Below are 27,091 nucleotides of genomic sequence, written 5' to 3'. Positions count from 1 at the left end.
GATAAGTACACGCTAAGAAAATTTCCGTTGTATGTATTCATATGCATTACTCATATGCTAGTTGCGTGACCTGTTTTCATGTGCTGCCTACGTTGTCATGGTTACTCCTGCAAAACCGGTGACGCTTAGAACTACCGCCTACAACACCGTGTGAGTGCACTTGTCTATTGATGTTGACAGGTCGTGGTGGTGGTGGTGGTACTGCCCATGTGCATGGCATGAGCATGTTTGCTCTCCTAGACCCATAAGCATCTTGGAGGGCATGGGCTCCCAGTCGGCAGCCATAAAAGCTCCCATACAGCAGTTGGCAGCCATAAAAGCTCCCATACAGCAGTTGGCACCCAAGCATGCAGTCGCCAAGCTAGGCAGATCTTGGAATAAGCGCAGCATTAAATATAGCATTCTTAACCAATATTCCCTCAGCAAGCCAACAGCAGGGTAGTGGACTGACCAACACCTTCAGCCTATATATAAGCATAAAGTCATCATTTGCATACATCACAACAGCTTTTGAAGAAGTTATAAGTTAGTAGAAGCATGTAGAAGGCCAAAGGTCACCCCTATGGGGTAGACCAGAAGATGTACACACATTCATGTCACCTTTTTGTACTATAATACAAATAAAACCCTAACACCAACTCTCTCTCTCTCTTCTTTCCTCTATCTTAATCATGTTTATTCAGCATCTTGTTCTTAATCAAGATTAGGGCTGTGGATTAGTAAACCTTCCGCGCATGCAACATTGATATCAAAGCATTCAGGCTTAGCCACTAAGCATAGACCCAAGCAGGTGCACAGATCCATCAGAAGAATGCACCCAGCGTAGCATATGGAGTGGTTTGCAACTACAACAAGCGAAGCTAGAGGACAGCATTCTATGGGAGTGTACTCAGAACTAGTACATCATTTAGCTCTCAGATCAGTTCAAAAGGCCTAGCAACAAGCATAATCACTTCCAACAGGTGACCCACCACTGCGTTAAGGGAAAGGGATAGCAGGCATAGGGACAACGGTGGAACAGATGCTCAGTCTTCAGCAAGACTTGGAAGTGGAGATCACGAGTGGAAGGTGTTCAGACAAAGTCAAAGTAGAAGGTCGAAGTCAAAAGTCTAGGGAGGAAGGACGAATGACCCCATCATCAAGTTTAGCAAGAGGGGATGTCACGTGCACACCCATGCCAGCCTAGCAACACGCATGATCAATTCCGGCAAGTGATCCACCACTCTGTTAAGGGAAAGGGATAGCAAGCATAAGGACAGCGGTGAAACAAATGCTCAGTCTTTAGCAAGACTTGGAAGTGGAGATCAGAAGTGGAAGGTGTTCATACAAAGTGTTAGAGTCAAAGTAGCAGGTCAAAGTCAGAAGCCCAGGGAGGAAGGAAGGATGACCCCGTCATCAAGTTTAGCAAGAGGGGATGTTGCGTGCACACCCGTGCCATGGCATAATCTCGACATATTTCAGCATAATCCCTATTTAGGACAGCATCATAAGCATCTTGGAGGACATATGCTCCCAGTTAGCAGCCATAAGAGCTCCCGTACAGTAGTCGGCAGCCAATAGGGCACCCAAGCATGCAGTCGCCAAGCTACAGCTAGTCAGGGGCAGATCTTGGAATAAGCGCATCATTTAATATAGCATTTTTAGCCAAAATTCCTTGTCCACAACAGGCTGACAACAAGGTAGTGGACCAACCAGCACCTTCAACCCATATATAAGCATAAAGTCATCATTTGCATGCATCACAACACCTTTTGAAGAAGTTAGAAGTTAGTAGAAGCATGTAGAAGACCAGAGGTCACCCCTATGGGGTAGACCAAGGGCCTAGAAGATGCACACACATTCATGTCACCTTTTTGTACTATAATACAAATAAAACCCTGACACCAACTCTCTCTCTCTTCTCTCCTCTGTCTTAATCATGTTTATTCAACATCTTGTTCTTAATCAAGCTTGAGGCTATGGATTAAAGCAATAAAGCTTACACGCATGCAACATTGATGTCACATGCACACCCGCGCCATGCCATAATCTCAGCATATTTCAGCATAATCCCTGTTTAGGACAACATCATAAGCATCTTGGAGGGCATGGGCTCCCAATCGGCAAACCATAAGAGCTCCCATACAACAGTCGACAGCATCTGCCATGGAATAATCGCAACATTTAATACAGCATTTTTAGCCAATATTCCTTGTCCATAGCAGGCTGACAGCAAGGTAGTGGACCGACCAACACCTTCCGCCCATACATAAGCATAAAGTCCATACATAAGCATAAAGTCATCATTTGCATACATCACAACACCTTTTGAAGAAGTTAGAAGTTAGTAGAAGCATGTAGAAGACCCCTATGGGGTAGACCAAGGGCCTACAAACATTCATGTCACCTTTTTGTACTATAATGCAAATAAAACCCTGACACCAACTCTCTCTCTCTCTTCTATCCTATCTTAATCATGTTTATTCAGCATCTTGTCTTAATCAAGCTTTAGGGCTGTGGATTAAAGCAATAAAGCTTCTGCACATGCAACAATGAAAGATTGGATACTTCGGTGTTGCTCGAAAATAGTAAGTTGGATGGTACAAATTACCAAATGTTGTATACAAGAGTAGGATCCTTGGACCAGTTGACTATTGCAAATTTGAGACGAGACGAGGGTAAGGCTTGGTACAAGACTGCTAGTCCAAGAGGAACTTGATTGTGCACAATGCCTACTCAAGCCCAACTTTGCACACTACTTTTTGGATTGAACGTAGCTAGTGGGGTCGTGGAGACTTCTAGATAGAACCATATGTATAGCTTGTTGGGATTTTAGGGTTAGGGTTTGTCGCAATGCACAACAAAGACATACACAGTGAAGCAGTCATGAGCAAGGAGGTACACTACTTTAAAAGGACGATAGGAATACATATGATTGGATGTGGATTAAGCAAAGTAAATTGATGTAAAAGAACCAAACATTACAGTGATTTGATCAGCATCTCTCCAACTAGCAAGGGGCAATCCCACACATTAGCAGTGTGACATATCCCTTGTCATTCAATCTTCTGCTTGCATTGGGATCTAGTAGTGCAAGAGGGGATTTGAACCCTTAATCTCTAAGCATTGTCTGCGACATTTCCTGTCCAGTAGTCAACAAACGTATTCTTTATTGTAAGCTCCCAAAATTAATGCACTAGAGGAAGAGGTCATGAAAACCATCTGTAGTACTCCGCCAAGGACATTTTTGTGCTTCCCATAGTCATCTCCAACCCCTAAGCTCTAAGCATTGGTTGCATCATTCCCTATTCATTGTTAGTGTTAGTCTTTGTCCAACAAACCTACGCAAGGCAAGCAACTTATTTGAAGCACGGGATGTCTCATGTACAGAGAACAATCAGCTGCCATGCCATGATTGCTCTTTGCTTTCATTTCGTTGGAGATGTATATTTGGCAGAAATTGGCAAATCTTCTTTTCAAAGACTTGGGCCTTCTTCTGGAAATATGGTAGTGCTCTGCAGTTTTAGCCAGGATTTAAAGCCTCCTTTGGATACATGGTGGTGCAGATCATGAAGATGATGGCTGTCTATGAGGTGGTCTAAAATTTTCGTTAATTCTATTCTTGAAGCCTAAGTTGGGGTTTCTCACCAACTGCATGAAGAATTTCTTGATTCATTTGTGTGTTTGTTGCCACCATTCCACCTTGCTTGGCAAGATTCACCTACAGCCTGCAGTTAAGCTTTGTAAAAACCTATTTTGTTTATGCATGAGTCGTTTTTAAAATAATGCTATTGTGGTTGTATGTATGCTTCTTTTTCAAGGAAGCCATTAAGAAATACACTCTTCACATCCATTTGAATATCATCTTAATTTTGATATGTTGCAGAATAATTCAAATTGTGTTTATTTTAACAATGGAAGAAAAGGTCTCTTCTTCATAGTGAATAACTTCCTTCTGGACATATTCCTTTGCTACTAATCTTACCTTGTGTTTTTTTTTCCCAGGAAAAAGATCCTTCTATTTGCTAACAAAAAACTAGCTTTGAAAGGCTATATACAACCACAAAGGGCTAGATATAGACTCGCCGCCATGTAGAGGTGGGGATCAAAGAATCAAAAGTGAGGAGAAGGTTATCTCATACAAGGGGAGGGGGAGGGAGAGGGAATAACCACAAAGGTGGTTTGTAAGGCCAAGTGGGATCACCACCTCTATCTGTTAGAAAAGGGCCTTCCCGCCGCCTCCGCATGCGGTCAGAGCTACCCTGCAGCTTCCTCCACTGACCATGGAGGGTATGAATGAGTTATTAACACTACCATCTGATTTATACTTTAGCTTGTCGATCCAATTGGTTTGTGAGTGAGACAAGCTTCCGCGGATCATTCTTCAAGATTGAGTTATACTCCTTGTCTATGGCTTCTTTCCACTTCTTACTTTGACAAGCTTCTACATAAGATTTATGCTTGGAATTTTGCAACACATTTTCTGTCCATGCAAAATTCATATACCTCTTAGTCTTTCTCTCTCTCAAGACACCCTTTAAAGCTTATTCATTGGTTTCGGATCTTCCTATCTTCAATGTACCATCTCGGGGGCTTCTACACCACCTTTGAAGGTGACTCCACATCGAGGCCATTTGCCTCCTCTCTAGTAATGCTTTGTGCTGAATTTTGAATCGATAACACATCCTTATCATGGTCTGAACCATTCATCTCATCTATAATCTTCGTTATTTACTTCATCAATATCATTAAACCAAGATAACAAGTTGTTGACCTGATTTTGCTGTGTAAAATTATTACTCTTTTGCTCATAAAAAATGGGCACTTTAATTGATAATAGTCTTTCTTTCATTAGGATCAAACAACTGAATGCTTTCTTGTTTGACATGTAACCAATAAATATGCACCTCTTAGATTCTGCATCAAAATTGTTCTTTTTCTTTCATTCAATATATTATACACATTCAAAGACTCTTAGTGAGAAATGCGTTGTTTCAGGAGTCATACCTTCTAATGTCCATGTTAATTTTGCAAGTTCACTGTTGTTTGGACTCCTTTGGCCCAGCAATCTCTACTAAGCTTACTTGCTTTCAACATGCTCCTTGCACATTCAAGTAAAGTACGATTCTTTTGCTCTATAATATCATTTTATTGAGTGTAGGCTATTTTAAATTGATGTTGGATTCTATAACCACTTAGAATCTTCACATATGCCTATTAATGCGATTAAAGACTTAAAATAAAGTCACTCAATTTATCCACTTAAAACCACAAACACACTTGAGAACTTGACACCACAGGATTGGATGGGTTGCCCCCCCCCAAAAAAGAACGTACGACATATTACCGAGGATGCAAAGTAAACTTTTCCCCCTCTTTTAGCTACACAAGTTGCTACTTTGCTAATAGCCATCCTTTGTGACCATAAGACTTGCACAAATCTCTTCTTCTACATTTTTTTTTGGAGGCAATATCATCCATCCCTTCTCTTCTTGTAGGCGCCTCCTTCTAGGCTCTATAAATTCAGATTTCTAGCCTCATTCAAGACACTTATTGGCCCTTGTTTATTGCTCTATCTAATGCACTTATTGTAGGGTATTTTTCCAGCCATACCAGTGTTTTTACCTCTCCAAAACACTTAGAAGCTGGCTGAATTCTGATTTTTAGAATTGAAAGTCAAGCTAGAAGAAGAAGAACAAAACTATTTCTAAAGATTGAAGCTGTGGAAGAATCATCTTGGCTCCGGTTGCTACAAGTTCTATGCGGGAGAACCCTTGGGAAGTGTTGGGCATTCTCCTAAGGCTGATTTTCAGCCACTAGATGGTTGATCTCATTGAAGTTAAGCTACATTTGCAGAAATCGGGATTGCTGGGCAATCTTGGTGAAGGGTGTTGGGCACCATATTGCTAGCTTGTAGTTGGGCTCTACTTGTGGCCTTTTCAGGTTCAATCATTTTGGAAGAAACGGTGGTGTACGGCTGGGCCAAGCCACCCGTTTTATGTACTTGTAAAATTCTTACTCCCTTAAGGCAAGGAGGGGGGGGGGGGGGGGGGGGGGGGGGGGGGGGACCAGCCCATCTTCTGGTCCGTAGTGCAGTATCATTTCTTTTCAGTACTTCCACATTGTATAATCAATCGTTATAACTATGTATGTGGGATATGGCAGTGACCAAGGATGATAATCTTGTGATTTTTAGTATTAAATTATGTATAACCACGCACCCGTTTGTGACACCAAGCCCCCTAGCCCCTAGATTAGGTGGGCTAACCTTATGGTAAGCATCAAGTGTTGGAGTATGCACAAGCAGAAGCATAAACAAAAGAGAGAGAGAAAGAGAGAGAGAAAGAGAGAGAGAGATTGTAGACAAGATCACTTTATTGATTAGCAAGAGGCTTACAATGGTGATAGCCAGCAAATGAGTACTACGATGTGTGCTTGGGATTGGATGAATAACAAGTGATGAGAAGAGGCCTTTATAAAGGAGGCCAAGAGTTGATTGACTGCACCATGAAGCTGGCCGACAACAGCCCACGACTAGTAAACATGGAAAAATACATAATCCCCTAATAAAAGGGCCAATTCCCACACAATAAGATGCACAAAATTCTAACACCCCCTCTACAGCTCATAGTGTGCAAAAGTCTGAAGAAGATAAGCTAATGAAGATGTAACCATGGACACTCCATTATTGCGGAGTACCGGATAGACCTGGAAAAGGGCATCTGCCAACCTAACTCCTTGAAACAAAATGCCACCCTAAACAGCAAAGAAATCTGCTTCGCTCTGAATTCCCACACCAATGTGCAATGAACTCCAAGAATATAGAATGAAGAGCTATTTAACAAACCACGCCCAAAGAACCTAGAACACATCTAGTTGATAGCTCCGGAGCAAAGCTGACCTTGTCCTGTTGAATTTTTCATGCTTGGAACTCCGACTCGTTCCCATGCACCAAAATGGAGCTACTAATAGCCACAAGCCTCCTCTGGCTAGAAGCACACGGAGGGAAACCATCTGTATGAACACCATCTTGGTCCTCCCGAGCTGAAGGTGCTCCAAGAACCCTGGATGAGTCACTAGAAGCATCTAAATCACTATCATGTGTCTTGTCTTTGCCCTTCTTCAAGGATGAAGACTTACCCTTGCCCTTTTTCTTCTTCTTGGACAAGCGATTCTTAAACAGATGTCCTTTCTTCCTACACAAGTAGCAACGACTCCGACCTTTCTTCGGCAGTATAGCAAGTGCCTAATCCTGACCAGTAAGATTTTATCTTGACCTTACCCTGTGAAACGAGGACGGACTCTTCTTCCAAGAGAGGGAAGCTGCGGTAAATCCAACTTGCTTTCTGCGACCTGGCACCGCAAAGCCTGGGAAACCGCATTGTACTCCAGAGGAAGGTTTGTGAGGATAAGTGCAGCCAACTTTGCACACGAGAAGGCAGCACCCATTGCCGATAACCTAACTAGTCATGGATAACCTTGGCCTTCATTAAAAACGACTGCATTGAACTACCAGCAAAAAATACCAGACTAGAGAGTGGCCCTTGCAGAGTAACTACCCTCATTGAGGAATCTTGAGCATAGAGATCCTCCAACCTGGACCAAACTACATGTGCACTGGCAAGAGTTTGCACAGCTAGTGAGACCTCCTTCAGAATGGTCTGCACAAGCACCGAGTGCGCCTTCGAATCACGTTCCTCTTGGTCTTGTAGTTCTGCAAGGAATTCATCATCGTGAACCTTAGTCCAACGCCTTGAGTTTTGAAAAACGCTCATGCTTCTTCTCACTGCCTTGAACAATCTCCCACAAACCCTTATGAATAAACCAAACCCACAGATTCAGCTTCCAATAAGCATAGTTGGTTCCATCCAACTTGTCCTCCTTGTTCGAGCAGGGGGGAGCCATATCCACAGCAACAATGAACACCGCACAAAGATGCAAATCTCAGCACTCCAAGACTTCTCTCAAGCAATTTTCAACAGAGCAAGGCACGAGGATCTGTCTATCCCCCTCTCAGAACTGAAAGAGAAAAGGGCTAGACAGAAGCAAAACAGTCCACCAAAACTCACTGGAAACACCCAACCGGAGGAGAGGGAAGCTAGGGAAGAAGCACGGCTGTCAAGGCCGCTTGTCGGGCTGCACCACACGTGAAGAAAGCACCCTCCACTGCTGGCTGAACAGAAAAACAGCCACCAAACACCAGCAACAAACTGCAAGTTGCTCCAAGAAGCAAAACGCAGCCCCTTCAAGGATGCACCTTGGCACTAGGGGAAACTTGCAAGGGGCAGGGGCACAAGAAGAGGGAGATCACTGATGAAGTAGAGGCAAGAAAAAAAAATGCACCAGCTCCTTGAGGAAAACGCAGCACTTCAATGAAAAAAATGCAGCACCTCCAAAACGCAAGAGGAGAAGGGCATCCGGGACCTAGACATCTGATACCATGTTGGAGTATGCACCGGCAGAAGCATAGACAAAAGAAAGAGAGAGACAGAGATTGTAGACAAGATCACTTCATTGATTAGCAAGAGGCTTACAATGGTGATAGCCAGCATATGAGCATTACAATGTGTGCTTGGGATTGGATGAATAACAAGTGATGAGAGTAGGCCTTTATAAAGGAGGCAAACAGCTGGCTGACTGCACCATGAAGCTGGCTGACAGCAGCCCACGACAACGAACGTGGAAAAATACATAATCCCCCAATAAAAGGGCCAGTTCCCACACACAATAAGATGCACAAAATTCTAACATCAGGTATGTAACATACGTCCCCTCCTCGGAAATTTGCGTCCTTGGAAATGGAGTCCAAGAATCTATGCTGCCAACTTGCAATTGTCTCCCAAGTTAAGTCCTCCTCCATCCTATCTTGCCACTTAGTCTTATATTCATGAATCAACTTATTTCTAAGCTTCATCGCCTTGAAAGCAACAATGAGCTCCAACTCATGTGGAACAAAGGGTAAGTCCTCAACATCACGTCCAGTATCACTGGAACGCTGAACAGAGTCGTGCACTCTCTCTAATCCTCCTTTCCGTCCAGCCTCCGTCCTGCACCCCCCCTTCGCACTGATCCCCCCCCCCCTTGCCTCTTTCCTCTTTTCGCCCCCCTGCATTGCCCGCTCCCCCCCCCCCCTCGCTGGTCTGCGCCCCCCCTCCACCATCTTCTCCTCCCCCCCACCTCCCTTTCACCCCCTTCACTTCTGCGACACCCTCCCCACCTTCCTCTGCGCTGGCCCGCCCACCCCGCCCCCCCGCCCCTCCCCTATCTGCTTGTTTCCCCCCGTCCCTCTCTCTTCTCTATGCTGCCCCGCCTTCACTCTTGCTCTTCTGCCCCACCCCCCCCCCCTCCCTCCTCCACGTTTCTTCCCAGTTGTTGGCCTTCTCCCCCTTTTCTCTCCTCTCCCGCTTTCACCCCTCTTCCCAGTTCCCCACCTTCCCTCCTCCGTGTTTGCTCCCCGTTTCTCTTTCCTCTCCCTCTTCCCGTAGGTAGATTTCTCAGGTTCTTCGAGGCATTTTCATGTCGGCAAGTCATGGCTCTTTCTAGTCTTAACCCTAAGGAGGACTCCATGGCAACCGCTCCATCAACCCCCATCGAGGCCGCCGTTGCTTGCTTATCTTTTTCCGAGACACCTTCAGATCCTCGCCACAACTGTTGTAGCATTAGAGGCCTCCATCCTAGTTTGCAAAATTGTTGGTAGCCGCCCTGCGCGCGGACAACTCAGAGATCTTTTACAAGCGAGCCTGCAAAGATCACAGATATTCACCCTCTGGGGCATGGCTACTACCAGCTGGAGTTCGACTCACCAACTTCGTCAAACCGAGTCATACAGTTGAGCCCCCTTGCATTGCGTACGGCACAGGCCTTCTTTGCACGGGGGAAGCACGGCTTCGACCCTGCATCCGACCCTTTGGCTGGCGTGTCGGCCTTCCCAGTGACAGTTTACTTCCCAAGCCTTAGGAAGGAATGCCTTCTTCTCCCAGTGATTGGTGGTGCCATCAGTAGAGTGATGGAATCCCCCCCCCCCAACTGCCTTGGCCCTGGCACGGGCAACCGGGGTTCCATCCCTCCGCATCTGTGTTGCCTCGCCAGATTCAATGCCTCATGTTGTATCTATTCCTTGCCTCTGGGCCGACCCCATCATGCAGCGCATGGAGTATTCAAGCCTTCCAGGTCAATGCTTCATCTTGCTGGCAGATGGGACATCTAGCCAAAGCTTGCCCTCGGCGTTAGTCCAAGAGACCGCCTCCCGTAGTCCCCCCCCGACCCGCGGTTCCCCGTTTGGATCCTCACCAAGGGGGAGAGAGAGGCAGGTTCTCAAGCAACGAAGCATCGAGTCCCAACCGCGGATCACCTAGCTGCTGGAGAGTGGCGAACGGTTGGCCCGTGCCCAGGCCATCGGCCAACCATTAGAGCTGAGCGTCGTCGCCGCGCACGCCAAGCTGGCAGGATACATGAAGATTCGATTCTGTCACATAACCATTTTGAGCATTTATCCCAGCACCTACCCGTTGGCGACGGGCCGCCTTTACTCACGGAGCCGGCCCCTTCCGCCCCACTAATTAACCCGCTGAGATTCCTCCCCGGCTCTCAGTGCCCAGTGAGCCCCAGCGAGCCTCTCCGAGCAGCCTTCCTCTCCGATAGATCTCTCCCAGCAGCACCCCTCTCCGGCCCCGCCCCCAGCCACCTCCCCCAACACCTATGATATAAAAAGTTTGACCATATGCTCAGCTTTTATGGTCTTCCTGATAGGTATGAAATGTGCTTGCTTGCTAAACCTGTCCATAATGGTCCGAATTGCATCATTACCATATTGTGTACGACGAAGATCCATAATGAAATCCATTGTGATGCTTTCCCATGGCTGGTTAGAAATAGGTAAAGGCTGAAGTAAACCAGGGGCTTTTTGCCTGTCAAACTTTACCTTTTGCAAAGTGATACATGCATGAACAAAAGTTTCTATCTCTTTCCTCATGCACGGCCAAAAGAAATATTTTTCAATCATTTGTGTAATGTCCTGCATACGGAGGTGCATGACATTCATCCAAAACTTTTGGCCTTAAGTCTTTTACCACGCATAGGCAATTATCCTTCGTAAGCTAGCCATCTTTAACCATATATGACGGATGTGCATGACCAGCCATCAAATCAGTCCATATATCACCAAAATCAGGATCCAAATGATACATTTCTCGCATACTAGACAAGTCCTGATGAGAGGCAATTGCCGCATGGCTTTCTTGATAATGCATCGGCCACAAAATTTTCCTTGTCAGGAGTATGCAAAATCTGAAAATGAAACATTGAGAGAAAATTGGCCATCCTCATTTGCTTTTCGGAGAGTTTAGTTTGCGTAAGAAAGTATCACAAACTTTGATGGTCGGTTTTGACCACAAATTCAGCTCCCAATAAGTAGTGTTTTCACACTAAGTGCATGAACAACGGCCAATAATTCCTTCTCATAAACATCAAGTATAAGCTCGGCATCACGCAATCTCTTGCTTTCATATGCAAGTGCATGTCCCTCTTGATTTAGGACAGCACCAATACAATCGCCACATGCGTCACATTCAACAATGAATGGCTTATGCAAATCAAGTATGATCAAGATTGGCCTAGTAATAATGGCATTCTTGAGAGAATTGAAGGCATTAATTTCAGCTTTCGTCCATTTGAACATAGCACGTTTCTTGGTCAATTCATGCAATGGCAAAGCAATCATTGCAAAATGGAAGATAAATCTCCTGCAGTATGAGCATAAACCAAGAAAACTCCGTGCTTCATGTATGGATTTGAGTTCTGGCCAATCTTTGATGGCTTGGATCTTTGCGAGATCCATTCTCACACCATCTTTGGAGACTATATGTCCCAAATAGTGAATCTCTAAAAGGAAGAATTCACTCTTTTTGCCATTTATCGTAAGTTTGTGTTGCCTTAATTCATCAAAGACCACTCTCAAGTGCTTCTTGTGTTCTTCCTCATTCTTGGAAAACACAAGAATATGATTAAAGAGGACACCCGTAAATGCTCCATGATTTCTGAAAATTCCGTCCATCATGCGATTAAATGTAGTTGGAGCATTGGTAAGACCGAAAAGCATAACCGAGTACTCATAGAGACCAAAAGAAGAGAAAAAGCTGTTTTATGTACATCCTCTGACATCACTCGCACTTGATGATAGCCGCTCTTTAGATCAATAAGACTAAAACATGATGATCCATCCAATTTGTCCAAGATATCATCTATCCTCGGAATTGAAAACCGATTTTTGATGGTTACCTTGTTTAATGCCCTGTAATCCACACACATGCAAAATGAACCATCCTTCTTTTGCCCAAGGATAACCGGTGAGCAAAATGGCGATGAGCTTGGCCGCACTAAGCCCTTCTCTAATAGCTCCCCAACCTATTTCATGATCTCCTCTTGCTGGCAAGCACTCACTCGATATGGTGGCCTATTTGGCGGTGAACTTCCTAGAACTAGTTCCATACAGTGGTCTTCCAGTCAAATGGGAGGCATAGCATCCGAGAGAGAGTCACCAAAACAATCCTTAAACTCACTTAAAAAATTCAGTCTATCATGTGTAAGAGTATCCATAAGTACATTAGCATGTTCCACTTCATCACGTACAAAAACCAAGTATAAACAAACACTCTTTTCCATTGCTTTATTGATTTGTACATGAGATACAATGGGTATAGTGTCACCCGACACACCGGCATCTATACAATGCTCTCTACCTTTGCACATAAAAGAGATCTTGTTGGTTTTGTAGTTTTTGGTGGGCTCAAGGCGTGCATGCCATGGTTTTCCAAGTAACACATCACATCCACTAAAAGGCGCAATGAGAAAGTTCTCGCGGTTGAGATAGCCTTGGATGTGAATTCTCAACTTTCCAATGAGAGGTGTGACCTTCACATCCTTCTCAATAAAGGCTGAACATGCATTTATTTCCGGCCCCATTTCACCTATTTCAATCCCCAAGGCGGCAGCCATATGAGTGGAGATGAAGTTGTCAGTAGAGCAATCATCAAACATGAATAAGGTGAAAGAGTGCACAGAGCGGAAGCAGAGTGGCACTAGAATGTGCTGAACAGAGAGTGCAAGAGAGAGAGAGAGATATGGAGCAAACTATGCTGAGTATACTGAACCAAAACAGTCCCAAGCAAGAGACAGTGTTAGTCTCATAAGTGAGGGAGCAAATATGTACAAGACTGAATGAAAAATGAGAGGCCAGCACCCACTATTTATAGTGGGGAAGTGCTGGCCGACTGGAGCTCATAAACAAGCCGACTGGAGCTGTTGGACATGGCCGACTGAAAAAATGCCAGAATGGCTGGGAAAAATCCCAAAAAAAATAGTAAAAAAGGGTGGCCAGCCCACAAGCAAGGGCCATACAAAAGGGGACCAAATGGGCACCATAAAGGGCAGAAACTGGGGATGAAAGTGCTAACACCCCCTCTCAGCACCAGATGCTGAACAAACTCCGAGAATCCGAAGATGAGGAGCCAAGGAAGCCTGAGAAACCGGCTTGGTGAACAAATCTGCAGCATTCTCCGCAGAAGGACAATACTCCAAACGCAAATCTCCAGCAAGAACCCGTTCACGAACATAGTGATACTGAATCTCAATGTGTTTCGTACGAGCATGAAACACAGGGTTCTTGGCGATGGCGATGCAACTCTGATTGTCACACCAAAGAAGAGTAGATCGCGGCTCGGTGTTGCTTCCCCTATAAACAAGAGGAACAAGAAGAAGACGGAGCCTTGATGGTCAGTAATCCATCAACCAACACATCCTTCGAAGCTCGCTACAGAAGCCGATAGCTCAAATGGCCAAACCGAGCATGCCAAAGAGCAGAAGAAGCACCAGAAGAAAGCAAAGCGGTCAATTTGTAGAGACCACTATCTTGGACTCCCTGAGCCAAGATGCTACCAGTCGCCTTATCACGAATGGTAATCTCATAACGAGAAAAGATCACCTCCGCACCCTGAGCTATAAGAGCACTTACTGACAAAAGGTTAAAAGCCAAATCTGGAATATATAGAACGTCAGAGAAGTACCTCTTGTCCTCGTCAGAACGAAAGATGGGGATAGTGCCATGACCATGCACTGGCACAGAAGAAGAATCACCCAGAGTGATCTCGCCTGATCTGGCAGTGAAGTCCTCGAACCAATCTCGATGGGGTGTCATATGAGCAGTAGCACCGCTATCAACAATCCAAGACCGTGACTGAGAAGTCACAAGAGCAAGTATACGCCGAGTACCCTGCTAAGAGAAGAATTCCATCATCCTTCTTGGGTTGAGACACCGCCGTTGAGGAAGAGTTCTTTGCTGCTTCATCACGCTTCTTCTTGTGACATTGGGGTGACTTGTGACCCTTCTTGCCACAATAATGACATTCAATGTCCTTATTCTTTGAAGATTTGTTGTCTTTATCCTTATCGGAATCCTTGGAGTTCTTGTCAGAACCCCCTTTTCCTTTTTTTGGTTGAGTCTTCCCTTTATCTCGTGCTACCAAAGCTCCATCAGGACCACCGGAGGTGCCAGTAAAACTGCATAATGGAGGGGAGAACTTCCTCCCAAGTAACCGGAACAAGACGAGGAGAAGAAACCAGAGACTGAAAGTATGCATCAAACCTCTCTGGAAGTTTGGAGAGCAGCCGAATAGCCATATCCTCTGTGGAGATGTCCTTGCCACAAACAGCAAGCTCGTCCCGGAGATCTTTCATCTTCGAGATGAAAGCAGATAAAGATGAAAACGCAGAAACTGATAAGTTCATAAGTTGCTTTTCCAATGCCAAAATCCGACCCGGAGACTTAATCTCATAGAGATCTCCAAAATCGTCCCGGAGATCTTTCATCTTCGAGATGAAAGCCGATAAAGATGGAAACGCAGAAACTGATAAGTTCATAAGTTGCTTTTCCAATGCCAAAATCTGACCCGGAGACTTAATCTCATAGAGATCTGCAAAAGCCTTCCAAACTTCATGTGCAACATCTGCTGTACGCACATGAGAGAGAACAGCATCCTAACAGTTCAACATCAAGAAGGAGAAAACACGTCGATCATTCGACTGCCAAATATCAATCTGTGCCTGAGTCACACCACCGGAAGCAAGGGTGGGAGGCAAACTAATTGTTCGAGGACTCTTTCCCGGTGGTGAGCCTTGGAAGGACTTCCTCTTGGCCCGGGTTTCATCCTGCACCCCAAGTCTAGGGGACCCTTGGCAATAGAGTACCAGATGGATCTTCAAGAGATGTGGGCCCGTGGTTTTAGTCCAGCTTTTGAGGACAGATTTGCAGCCAATTTACTTTGGGTTTGGGATCACCTCAGGCCGGCCCTTGGGCAGATAGCTCCGGTAGCCTCAGAGGAGCGGCTTCAGTAACTATTGGTTTGGAATCCCGTGATCTGTTTACCCAGTGGCCACATGTTGGGAACCCAACCTTATGTATCACGGGGAGCATTGAGCATAGGACCTACCAAGTCCCTTGGACACTAGATCGCACACAAACAGTCACCCCCAGAGGTGCAGGAGAGAGACTTGACAAGGATCCACGGTAGAGACACGCTCAGCATCAGGGTTGTTTCTCGTACCGGTACGAACCTATTCATACCGTATGGTTCGTGCGGTACCGTACGATATCGTACAGTTTCGTACAATGAGTTTTTTTTTTCCCCCACCTTGAGGAAAAAATTCCAAATGCTAAAAAAAAATAGAAACCTAGCTCAACGAAGATCCCAAAGTCTTAACCTTGCATCCTGACTCTGTTTCAGCAAGTGCTACAAAGGGCAAAAATGCATCATACACCTGTGATTTCTGTGTCAACGGATAGACCTAGCATATACGAGAGAAGTCATCAATAAATGTAGCAAAATAGAAGCAACCTCCTAATGACTTCGTCTGCATGGGACCACAAAGATCACTGTGTATAAGCTGCAACTTTGCAGTTGCTCGTAGAGCCTGATCACGTGGGAAGGAAAACCGATGCATTTTTCCCAAAATACATCCTTCACATATGTGATCTGGAGGCTTCTCCATAAGAGGTAGGTCTGTGAACATGTTATGTCGTTGCATAAGCATAAGACTACCAAAATTTACATGCCCCATACGACCATGCCATAACTCCGCATCAACCATAGCTGGAGTAAGAGTGAATGCATTATAAGCAGATTGATCCACTGGCTGAAATGCATCCAACTGATAGAGTCCATGACATAATGTACCTCCTTTTGAGGCTTGGCATGGCCGCAAGCCTTCGGTATCACACTTTCGTACTTTTGGGTGTCTTGCATATGCACACATACCCAAAGAGTTGAGGAGGAAGTTGGATGATAAAGCCACAAAATGTATTTTTGTTGGGTATAGCCGTGAGAGCAAAGGCTACCGGTTATATGACCCACTGTCCAAGAAGATATTTACTAGTCGGGATGTGATTTTTGATGAAAAATCAGAAATATCCATGGCTGGTTATGATGCAAATCAGGCTGAAAATGATGTGTTTGAAGGTCTACTACCTATGGAGTTTCCAGTTGGTGATCCAACCCATGAGGGTGCAGGACAGCCAGCCAATCATGAAGGTGGTGCAGAAATTAAGCAAGAGATTGAGCCAGAAGTTGAGCCACATATGGGGCAACAGGCTCCACAGGTCAGACACATACCTAGATGGTACTTGAGGACATTACAGGACAGCCATCTAGAGGGTCCTCTTGTTGGTCGTACTCGTAGGGAGACACGGACCAATGAGCATGCACACATCATGGATTTAAATCTGGTTATGGCAGCCAATTTACAAGATGATGATGAGCCTGATTCATTTGTGGATGCACGAGACAATGTGCATTGGAACAAAGCCATGCACGATGAACTTGATTCTACTAAAAAGAATCAAACATGGGATTTGGTTGATCTGCCCAAAGGCAAGAAAGCCATTGGTACTAAGTGGGTCTATAAGTTGAAAAGACATGCAGATGGATCCATTGACAGGTACAAAGCCCGTCTAGTTGCAAAGGGCTATGCACAGAAGAAGGGCATTGATTATGAGGAGACATTTGCTCCTACATCCCGTACGTCGACACTTAGGTGTGTCATTGCATTGGCTGCACATCGTGGTTGGGTTGTTCATCAGTTGGACATCAAGACTGCTTTCCGACATGGGGACCTCGAGGAGAAAGTTTATGTACATCAGCCCATAGGTTTTGCAGAACATGGTCATGAAGGGAAAGCATGCAGGTGAAAAAGGCCTTGTATGGTTTGAAACAAGCTCCACGAGCTTGGTATGCAAAGATAGATGCTTTCCTGATCACTCAAGGTTTTGTGAACAGTCCATCAGAAGCCACTTTGTATGTAAAGAAAGAAGAGAAAGATCTGCTGGTCATCAGCCTTTATGTAGATGATCTTTTGCTCATGGGATCAAATGATGACAAAATTGCAGCTTTTAAAGAGATACTACGACAGACATTTGACATGTCTGATTTGGGGCTTGTACACTACTATTTGGGCATACAGTTTGTGCAAGATAACAGAGGCATTGGGTTGTTGCAATCTTGGTATGTTGCTAAACTTCTGGAGAAGTTTAAATTTCAGGATTGCAAGCCTATTAGCACTCCTATGGAGCTTGGGATGAAACTGTCACTACAGGATGACAGTATTTTATTTGATGCCACTACATATGCTCAGGCTGTTGGGTGCCTTATTTACTTGTGTACTACTCGGCCAGATATTCAGTATGCCGTATCTCAGTTGAGCAGATTCATGCACAGCCCGCGATTGTCACATTGGCAAGCTGTGAAGCGTGTATTTCGGTATTTGCAGGGTACCTTGTCTCTTGGATTGCTTTATCCTGAGGGGGGTGACATGCAGTTATATGCTTATAGCAATTCAGATTGGGCTGGTGATTTTGATACCAGACATTCCACTAGTGGCAATTGTTTCTTTCTTGGCTCTTCATGTATTTCTTGGCTAAGCAAGAAACAGACCACAGTGGCCACTTCGTCTTGTGAGGCAGAGTAGAGAGCAGCTTACACTACTACCGTTGAGTGTGTCTGGCTGTGTCGTCTTATGACTGATATGGATATTTCAGTGGAGGAGCCTACACCTATCTATACTGATAGTCAGAGTGCCATTGCCGTGGCCAGGAATCCTGTGTTTCATGCTCGCACGAAACACATTGAGATTCACTATCATTTTGTTCGGGAGAGACTCGAGGCAGGTGATATCAGTCTGATCTACTGTCCTACAGATCAGAATGTGGCAGACATCTTCACCAAGGCATTACCACGTCCGAAATTCGAAGCATTCCGAACTGCTTTGAATTTGTTTCCTTTTGGTGGATGATGTACAGTGATCACATATCACTCCAGGGGGGTTTGTTGGGTTTTATGCTGTGTATGCACCCAAGGGAGTGCTAGTGATCATCAGTAGGTTACTGGGGCACTTTTTACTTTAGTTAGTGGAGGTTTTTTCCCCCAGTTTTAGCTTAGTTTCACTTATAATGGTTTATAAGTGATTTGGTCCACATGGCACACTTTATGGCCGGACCATGTGAACACAACTTTTAGGGCACATATTTTATGTGGCTATTGTCAGAATATGCAGCGGAAATGATATCCAAACTTGGGTAGACAAGAGCAAGTAGATTGCAGAAAATAATCAGCACAAGAAACACTGAGAGATGTGTGTAAACTCTTCTCTATACACAAGATCCCGGAGATAACTGAATGAGAAAGTGGAGGAGGATGGGAGGGAATATATACAAGCCCATGAGGGCAGTCGGCCAGCTCTGGAAGAGGCCCACGACTGACTAAATGTCCACGACTGCTGAAAAACAGCAGTCGGCCAGCATCTGGTGCCCCACATCTGCACAGAACAAGTCGGCCAGCACTCACATAGCCCACGACTGCTACAGATGCAGTCGGCCAGCCTCAGAGTGGTACTGGCATCACCTGGCAGCCCTCCAGCCACTAAGAAAAAATGGGAAAAATAGGGAAAAAATACGGGGAGTGTGGAAAAATGATATACGGGCGGGCACACCCACAACAGAGGCCCTGGTGTATACAAATAGACAGGAGATGACTTCTAACACCCCCTCTCAGCTCCTGGCTGTGAAACCAACCCCAGGGAGCTGGAGTGCCGCCTGAGCGTAGCCTGAGGTAGAGACTTCGTGAAGAGGTCCGCCGCATTGTCCTCTGTCGAACAATAAAGTAGCAAGATGTCACCCGCCAAGATCTTCTCACGAACAAAGTGATACTGTATCTCTATATGCTTGGTCCGGGCATGGAAAACCGGATTCCGAGCAATAGCTATACAACTCTGGTTATCACACTGGATGACTGTGGGCTTCCTCTGTGGAAACCCCATCTCGCCAAGCAGCCTCCGCAGCCATACAACCTCACAAGCAGCACCACAAGCAGCCCGATACTCTGCCTCTGTCGAAGAAAGAGCAATAGTCGGCTGCTTCTTGCTGCTCCAAGAAACCGCTCCTGAGCCGAGGGTAAAAGTGTATCCTGAAGTAGATCTCCTCGTGTCTGGATCTCCTCCCCAATCTGAGTCACTCCAACCTTGGAGCTTGACTCCATTCCCTCCTGTGTAAAAGAGTCCCAGATCCTTCGTACCCTGCAGATACCGCAAGATCCGCAATCCTGCGTCCCAATGAGTCTTCAATGGCGTCTGCATAAAAGAGCTCAACAGCCCCACGGAGAAGCTCAAGTCCAATCTGGTGTTCAGCAACCAGATCAATGAACCAACCAACTTCCGGTACTGCGAGGCATCAACTGGCTCACAAGGATCTGTAACGGTTAACTTTGTGTTCGGGTCCATCGGCGAAGTAATAGGCTTGCAGTTCTCCATCCCAAAGGCCTCAAGCAACTCATGAACATACCGCTGCTGAGTGACGAAAACCCCCTCTGGGTCTACCAGATCTCCAATCCCAAGAAGAAGTGGAGTAAGCCTAAGTCGGTCATCTCAAACTCCTTTGACAAGGCAGCCTTCGTCACTCCAATGTGCTCCACATGACCGCCGGTGAGAATGAGATCATCCACATAAAGGATGATGAGTGTGACCATGCCGCGTTCCCGAAAGAGATACAGGTTCGGATCTGCAACCGATCTTTGGAATCCAGTCCGAATAAAGAAGGAATCAATCTTCTGATTCCAAGCCCGCGGAGCCTGCTTAAGACCATACAAGGCCTTACGTAACCTGTAAACCATCCCTTCCGATCCTGGAACAATGAAGCCTGGAGGCTGCTCTATGTACACCTCCTCCTGCAGGTCACCATTAAGGAACGCCGATTTTACATCCATCTGGTACACGGGCCACCTCTGAGAAGAAGCAAGGGCAAGAACGGTCCGAATCGTGGTCATCCGCGCTGTCGGTGCAAAGGTATCCTCGTAGTCGATGCCTGGCCGCTGAGCATAACCCTTAGCCACGAGCCTGGCTTTGTGTTTGTCCACCGACCCATCAGCCGCGTACTTGGTCTTAAAGACCCATTTGACACCAATGACTGACCGCTTCGACGGCCTCGGTACCAACTCCCAAGTGTTGTTCTTCTCGATGGCGTCAAGTTCCACCTGCATGGCTTCCCTCCAAGTATCCTGTGAAAGGGCTTCCTTTACGGAAGTGGGCTCTTTATCCCGCATGATACGAGACATAAGAGCATAGTTTACCTGAAGAAGCTCCGCCGTGTTGCTTTTATCTCGAACTCGATGTGATCTTCGAGGGCCGTCCTCTGTGGTCCACTCGGAGGGTAGCTCCGTGACACCTGACTCCCGAAGGGTGTCCATCAACCACCTAGGTACTCGAACAGATCGTGGAGCCTCCTGTGGTCGCGGGGGCTCAACTCCAGCTGCGGACTCAACCTCCTGTGATGACTGAGGTGGATCAACTGGAGTGATAGACTGGGAATCATCATCAGATTCTGGATCTCCAAGAAGTGGCGGCTCCTCGACAGTGGATGCTGGAACATGCTCGTCAAAGACCACATCCCGGCTGACAACAATCTCGTTCCTCTCTGGATCATACAACCTGTATCCCTTGGAAAGAGAGTTATACCCCACAAATACCAGCTTGCGGGACTTGGAGTCAAGCTTCCCCCTCTGCTTCTTCGGAATATGTACATACGCGTCACTCCCAAAGACACGGAAGTGCGAGACATCGGGTTTCCTGCCAAAATATGCCTCAAATGGAGTCATATGGGGTACAGAAGTCGTCGGAGAGCGGTTAATGGTATGGACAGCTGTCGCCACAGCCTCACCCCAGAGGGGACGAGGAAGATCTCGATGCTCCAGCATGGTCCTCGCCATCTCCACCACAGTCCTGTTCTTACGTTCAACAACTCCATTCTCCGAAGGCGATCCGGTATTGGCCAATTCCCTCTTGATGCCATGATCTGCACAAAACCGAAAGAATACAGTCGAGGAGAATTCCCCTCCTTTGTCAGCCCTGAGAGTCTTGACCTGAAATCCAGACTCTTTCTCCACCATCACGTGCCAATCCTTGAACCGAGCAAAAGCCTGGTCCTTCTGTGAAAGAAAGTAGACCCACGTGAATCTGGTACAATCATCAACAAGCAGCATGAAGTAGAGAGATCCTCCCAAGGATGGTATCTGCTGTGGTCCACACAAGTCAGGGTGAATCAACTCCAAAGGTTTCGAAGCCCGCCTGGAAGCTTGCTTCGGAAAGGATTCCCTGTGCTGCTTACCACGTATGCAAGAACTGCAGCGTCCTTGCCTACTACCAACATCTGGCAAGTCAACCACCATCTGGTCCCGGAAGGCGCGCCGCAAAGCATCCACATTTAAGTGGCCAAAACGAAAGTGCCACAAGTCTCCGACCTGAGAGCCTGTCAGTGAGGAGAGTGCAGAGAGTTTGTAGATACCGTTCTCCACACCGCCTTCCCAAACAACTTTGCCTGTCTCACGATCCCTTAGAGCAACTGAATGCTCCTCAAATTCCACCCGAAAGCCAGTCTTGCATACCTCATGCACTGACAGAAGATGAAAGCCCAGAGCAGGGACGTAAAGAACACGGGAAGCATGCTTGCCCCCCTTGCCGTCGGGAATGATCTCCATCCGGCCCTCACTATGTATCAGAATAGTGGAGTTATCACCAATAAAGATACGACCTGACTGCCGCTTCAGATCCAGGAAGAAGTCACGGGATGGAGTCATGTGCCTGGAAGCACCACTGTCGAGAATCCATTCCCGAGTATCCTTTGCGGTGAAGCCAACTGCCTCCTCGCTCGAAGACGATGAATCATCGGAGTCCACCATCTCCAAGTGCACAAATGCCGGAGTCTTTGCAGCTGAGGCTGAGGATTCAGCACTCTTCCCTGTCCGCTTAGGGCACTTCCTCCAGTAGTGGCCTTTCTCGCCACAATCATTACACGATCTTTCGGCCTTCAGCTTCTCTCGTTCTGGATCAGGCTTCTTCTCGGAAGACTTATCTGATGAAGCCTTCCCTTTTCCTTTGTTGGTATTACGGCCTTTCGACCGTTGGCCAGTTAAGGCCTCCGAACCTCCGCCGTGAGGAGGGTTCGTGAAACGTTCCTCCTGGTCCAAGACCATTGGCACAAGCTCCTCCCAAGTAATGGTGCTGAGCCTGCCACCAGGCAAGTGGGAATAGAAAGCGGAATACTGACCAGGCAAGTGGGAAAGTAACGTGATGGCCATATCTTCGGACGATATCTCTTTCCCAGCTTGAAGGACTTCCTGCTGAAGGGCTTGCAGCTTGTTAATGTGTTCCCGCATCGTCGAAGACTTTGCAGGGTTCATAACCCGCATCTGCACTTCCAAGGATATCCGCTTCATGGGTGATACCCTGTTGTACAAAGAAGCCAAGTGCTCCCATATGCCTCGTGCCAGCGTCATGTGCTTCACATGGTTGATCACCTGTGGTGTGCAATTGAGGAATATAAATGACCGGACCCTGGCGTTGACACGGTCCCACATTTGTGCCTGTGCCTCTCGGTCCTTCCTCGCTGATAAAACCTCCCCTTCCTCAGCTTCCGGCCTTGGCACCCCTTTGATAATAAAATCAGCAAGATCATATGACTCCAGAACTGACTCCATCATGACCTTCCAGATGCCATAATTGGACCCGTCCAACTGACGATCCACTGGGAACGTGGGGAGAGTCGGAATCTTCACGTGCTTCTCTGCCATCTCGAGTAAATCCGCCATCTCGGAGAGTAACCTGAAAGGGTGGGTGGGTGGGAAAAATCAGAAAATCAGAAAATATGCAAGTGGCTGTCCAGCCCCTCTGCCCGCCTTCCTCTTGCACCTTCACTTCCCGTTCAGCCCGAAACAGTCCACCGATCAGCAACCTGTTGCTCCCCCTCTTGCTCAGAAAAACGCCCAAGATCTGCTAGAGCCTAGGGCTCTGATACCATGTCAGAATATGCAGCGGAAATGATATCCAAACTTGGGTAGACAAGAGCAAGTAGACTGCAGAAAATAATCAGCACAAGAAACACTGAGAGATGTGTGTAAACTCTTCTCTATACACAAGATCCCGGAGATAACTGAATGAGAAAGTGGAGGAGGATGGGGGGGAATATACACAAGCCCATGAGGGCAGTCGGCCAGCTCTGGAAGAGGCCCACGACTGACTAAATGTCCACGACTGCTGAAAAACAGCAGTCGGCCAGCATCTGGTGCCCCACATCTGCACAGAACAAGTCGGCCAGCACTCAGATAGCCCACGACTGCTACAGATGCAGTCGGCCAGCCTCAGAGTGGTACTGGCATCACCTGGCAGCCCTCCAGCCACTAAGAAAAAATGGGAAAAATAGGGAAAAAATACGGGGAGTGTGGAAAAATGATATACGGGCGGGCACACCCACAACAGAGGCCCTGGTGTATACAAATAGACAGGAGATGACTTCTAACACAACTTTTAGGGCACATATTTTATGTGGCTATTGTACTTCATTTTATCAACACTCAATACATGAGCAGTCGTGTTCCTCTCTCTGTCTCTCACGCCTCTTGCTGAAGTACCTTCCAAACCCTAACCCTAACAGCTGAATCCCTACATGGCTTACTCCTATCCGAGACCCAACTCCCCCTTTGTGGCTAGGCATGTTTACCATGCATGATATTCTTGTCTGCTCACTTTTTCTATTGGATCCCATGGCAGATTAGAAAGTTCTGAGCTCCCCTTAGAGGATTTTAGTGGCTGCACCTGACAAAGGGTGAGGGTGATTGGATTTCACGCTCAGGAGTGTCACATCAACTGAGAGGAAACATTGTGAGAGGCCTTGTGACTGGCAGTGTGTTGCTGCTGTCGGGGTGCCGTCAATCTCTGGCATTTGAATCTTGCGGCCTAGCCGCGTTGTATATGCAAAGAAGGGGGCATCCAGAGTCTCCTCCCGATTAGCGGGGTCATGCCAAGTCCACTCGCACGGAAGCAGCAGGAAGCTTTCTTGAGGCTCTCGCAACCTGGCCCTTTTCTCACTGATAGAGGTGGTGACCCCACTTGGCATTACAGACCACCTCTGTGGTTGTCCCCCCTCTCCCCCTTCTCCTCAAAGAGTGGCCAGCCCGAAGAAGAAGCGTCTCTTTACCCTCCTTTGATTGCTTGATTCCCGCCCTGTACATAAGGCAAGTTTGTATCTAGCCCTTCGTGGCTGTTCTTTCAGTAACTAATAGAAAGATGTTTTTCCCAGAAAAAAAAGTCCTCAACATCAAGAAGTTCTTGAGGTGACACAATGTTTTTCTCGCCCACAGTTTCTCTTTGAGTTTACTCACATGAAAAAAGAGATGAACTTGCACTCAGGGAGACAATTCAAGTTTATAAGCAACCTCACCAACGGTGTCCATTGAGAAACGGGTGCTCATGTAAGAAATCTCCGTTCACATTGCTTGTATCGCGAACTCGTCTAACACTAGTCTGTCGGGAGTCATACTACTTGACCATGGGGTCCAAGGATCGTACCACTTACCCAAGTCGTACCAATCACCTAGTCATGAGGACCAAGGAATCCTCATAGATCCAAGAATCATACTGCTTGATCTATCTTGCCACCAGGCTCCGGGAATAGTACTACTTGAACCACTAGCTCACCACTAGAGCTAACACTAGCCCACCACTTGAGCTAAACACTCTAGGGAGATCGCACCACTTGAGTCCACTAGTGTAAGCATATCCATGGATAAAAATGGCCAAGAAATAACTTTTATTAACAAAACAAAAATTACAAAGCTAATCACGGACTAATCCACAATAGTGACATACCAACCTTGGGAGAACCCATTCATCAATACATACTGTTCAAATGTGTACATCCATACTCATTCTAATAGAGTGTGCATAGAACGGAAGCAAAGGGAGTACTAGAATGTGCTGAACTGAGAGTGCAAGAGAGAGAGGGAGAGGCTGAAAACAGGGCTGAAGATGAGGAAAAAAAACGCACAAAGCCTAGAGCGACGATACAATGATAGAGTTTGCACAGAACGAAAGCAAAGGGTGTGAGGGTGAAAGGACCAGATGTACGAGAGATCAGAGCAAATCAACATAGCATGAAATGGATGAGAGTGTATGTATGATGGTGAATGTAATCCTGTACAACAGGCCCTCAAATGTGAGGAGACTGAGTAGTAGACCGTTGAAGAAGCAAAGATGAGGTCGGAGCGGAAGCACGGTTGGTGACAAAGGCTCGCGTCAATGTGAGGCGAAGGCACTCCGAGAGGTGGTTTGTGTCGAAGGCTCGCGTCAGTGGATGCGGAGGCACTCCAAGGTGGTAGATGTTTGTAGTGGGCAGCAGAAGGTGTAGTGGTGCAGGCTCTGGTGACAAGGGTGCTGCGGTACCTAAGGGGTGTAGGCTCTGGTGACAAGGGTGCTGCGATACCTGAGGGGTGGTGAAGAGCAGAGAGGGTTGCCGTCTTGAGTGGTGCAGGCTCTGGTGACGAGGGTGCTGCAATACCTGAGGGCTGGAGAATAGCAGAGAGGGCTGCCGTCCCGAGTGGTGCACGTGAATGAACGAAGAGATGACTATAATGTGTGATCCAGTACAAGAGCTCAGTGTGAGACTCTAATAGAGCAACCCAGTGATGATAGACCGTTGGTGAACTGTAAAAAATGTCAGAGCTGATGGTACGGTCGGTGAAAAGGTAGTGGTAAACGCAGATCTGCAGGGCTGAATAGGACTGCAGAAATCGCAAAAATGCAAACCTGAAAATGCCGAGGTAGAGCAGGGTTCAGGGGTGCAGAGGGACTGCCAAAACAGGGCAGATCTGAGGGTGAAAAGGGCTGCCAGAACAGGGCAGATCTTAGAATGTGCTCAACTGAGAGTGCAAGAGAGAAAGAGATATGAATCCAAAAGGCATACTGCAGTGAATACAAACCCGAGCAAGAGACCTAGTAGTCTCATAAGTAAAGGATACAAAAGGGAGCAAGTGTGTCACCACATGAACCACACAACTCAACTAATGAACATATGGAATGGGAGAGACCAGCCCACCTATATATAGGTAAGGGGCTGGCCGACTTGGACATCGGCACCCGACCTCGGAAAAATGCCAAGAAAATAGGGGAAAAATGGGGAAAAAATAGGGTGGCTAGCCCACAGGGTAATGTAAAGATGGCAAGGCACAATGTAAACGGACAGAGTTAATAAAACTATTTCACGCAATCATGGGTTGGAGATGACCATGGGAAGCACACAACATGACAGACACATCCTTTAGAGACTACTAAAAATTGCTCCCTTTTCCTCTCGTGATTTGGAAGCTTATCAATCAGGACATGGTGCACATATAAGCCAGTCGGGGGTATAAGTGCACAACACTACCATCTTAAGTGTAAGAGATGAAGAAAAAACCAACTTCAGAACATCACAAGAGTCAAACCATACAGTAAGCACCTGTACTAGATCAGCACATCATCATCCCAACAAAAATGGCAGAGCACAGCACTTCGCCTTGGTGATGGAACTCCGCAACTGTTTTAGAACGTGCTCCGGACACGACAAGATGGACCATATAACCCATTTCTATTCACATGGTATAGATCACACGAGAGGAATGTTCAGCTTCTTGAAATGGGCTATGATAAATAGACACTGCAACCTAACTGATTATCCCGATATTCTTGAACAAACACATTGAGGGCTGTT

At 46.5% G+C, this 27,091-nt stretch overlaps 1 protein-coding gene across 6 annotated transcripts in view; it reads right to left on the bottom strand.

The window, feature by feature from the left end:
* The window catches only part of LOC147636650 (uncharacterized), a 50,492-nt gene that overhangs the window by 5,359 nt on the left and 18,042 nt on the right, over window positions 1-27,091 (bottom strand). Inside the window, exons 5-6 of one of the 6 annotated variants that reach the window (XM_086800110.1) lie at window positions 3,667-3,707; window positions 3,240-3,528 (exon numbers count right to left, since the gene is read on the bottom strand). The exons of 2 other annotated variants lie outside the window; for them this stretch is intronic. In XM_086800110.1, coding sequence (XP_086656236.1) covers window positions 3,456-3,528; window positions 3,667-3,707 — 114 coding nt within the window. In that variant the 3' untranslated portion in view covers window positions 3,240-3,455. Of the gene's footprint in view, window positions 1-1,764; window positions 2,141-3,239; window positions 3,529-3,666; window positions 3,708-4,986; window positions 5,081-27,091 lie in introns of those variants that run through there. 3 more of the 6 variants (XR_015266183.1, XR_015266184.1, XM_086800113.1) reach the window with 3 other exon arrangements.

The sequence above is a fragment of the Cibotium barometz genome, chromosome 7 (genome assembly GCF_041138505.1).
Source record: "Cibotium barometz isolate CiBa-2024 chromosome 7, ASM4113850v1, whole genome shotgun sequence".
Taxonomy (NCBI): domain Eukaryota; kingdom Viridiplantae; phylum Streptophyta; class Polypodiopsida; order Cyatheales; family Cibotiaceae; genus Cibotium; species Cibotium barometz.
This window is presented reverse-complemented; position numbering and strand designations above follow the sequence as displayed.